At 44.7% G+C, this 897-nt stretch overlaps 1 protein-coding gene across 1 annotated transcript; it reads left to right on the top strand.

The window, feature by feature from the left end:
* Nucleotides 1-261: 261 nt before the first annotated feature.
* Nucleotides 262-894, top strand: LOC103728290 (phosphoglycerate kinase 2-like; the record flags this gene model as incomplete). Its single annotated transcript, XM_008826361.1, has 1 exon — nt 262-894. A coding segment is annotated over exon 1 (633 nt), but the record flags the coding sequence as incomplete, so codon positions are not given.
* Between the last annotated feature and the right edge of the window lie 3 nt (nt 895-897).

The raw sequence follows: 897 nt of genomic DNA, 5'->3' as shown, positions 1-897 counted from the left end.
AAAGAAAAGAAAAGAAAAGAAAAGAAAAGAAAAGAAAAGAAAAGAAAAGCTAGAATCCAGATGGATAGGACTATGGACCAATGAAAACGCTAGATTTCCTTTCCCAGCCTAACAATGGCGCCACATGAGAGACAGAGCAGAAGGAAGGGGCGGGGTAAGTGAAGGACATTGACAAAATCAGCCACCAAAGTACGTTTCCAGCAGCAGTAAAGGGATTCTTATCAGCATCCAGGTGTCAGCCTCTGCCTACAGACTGTCAAGATGTCTCTCTCTAGTACGTTGACTCTAGACAAACTGGATGTTAAGGGAAAGAGAGTCATCATGAGAGTAGACTTCAAAGTGCCCATGAAGGACAAGCAGATCACAAACAACCAAAAAGTCAGGGCCACCATCCCAAGCATCAAATATTGCCTAGAAAAGGGAGCCAAGTCAGTAGTTCTTATGAGTCACCTCGGCCAGCCCAATGGTGTCCTCATGCCTGAAAAATACTCCCTAGAACCCATCACTGATGAACTCAAATCACTTTTGGGCAAGCGTATTCTATTCTTGAAAGACTGTGTAGGTTTTGAGGTGGAGAAGGTCTGTGCCCACCCAACTATTGGTTCAATCATCTTGCTAGAGAACCTTTGCTTTCATGTGGAAGAAGAAGGAAAGGGTCAGGATCCTTCTGGAAAAGTGATTAAAGCCGAGCCAGACAGAATAGAAGCGTTTCAAGCATCACTCTCTAAGCTGGGAGAAGTCTATGTCAATGACGCTTTTGACACTGCACACAGGGCTCACAGTTCCACGGTGGGAGTGAATTTGCCAGAGAGGGTATGTGGGTTCCTCATGAAAAAGAAACTTGACTACTTTGCCAAAGCCTTAGAACACCCAGAAAGACCCTTTCTGGCTATCCTT

Source organism: Nannospalax galili, unplaced genomic scaffold, assembly GCF_000622305.1.
Source record: "Nannospalax galili isolate Female #2095 unplaced genomic scaffold, S.galili_v1.0 C48365093, whole genome shotgun sequence".
Taxonomy (NCBI): Eukaryota; Metazoa; Chordata; class Mammalia; order Rodentia; family Spalacidae; genus Nannospalax; species Nannospalax galili.
This window is presented reverse-complemented; position numbering and strand designations above follow the sequence as displayed.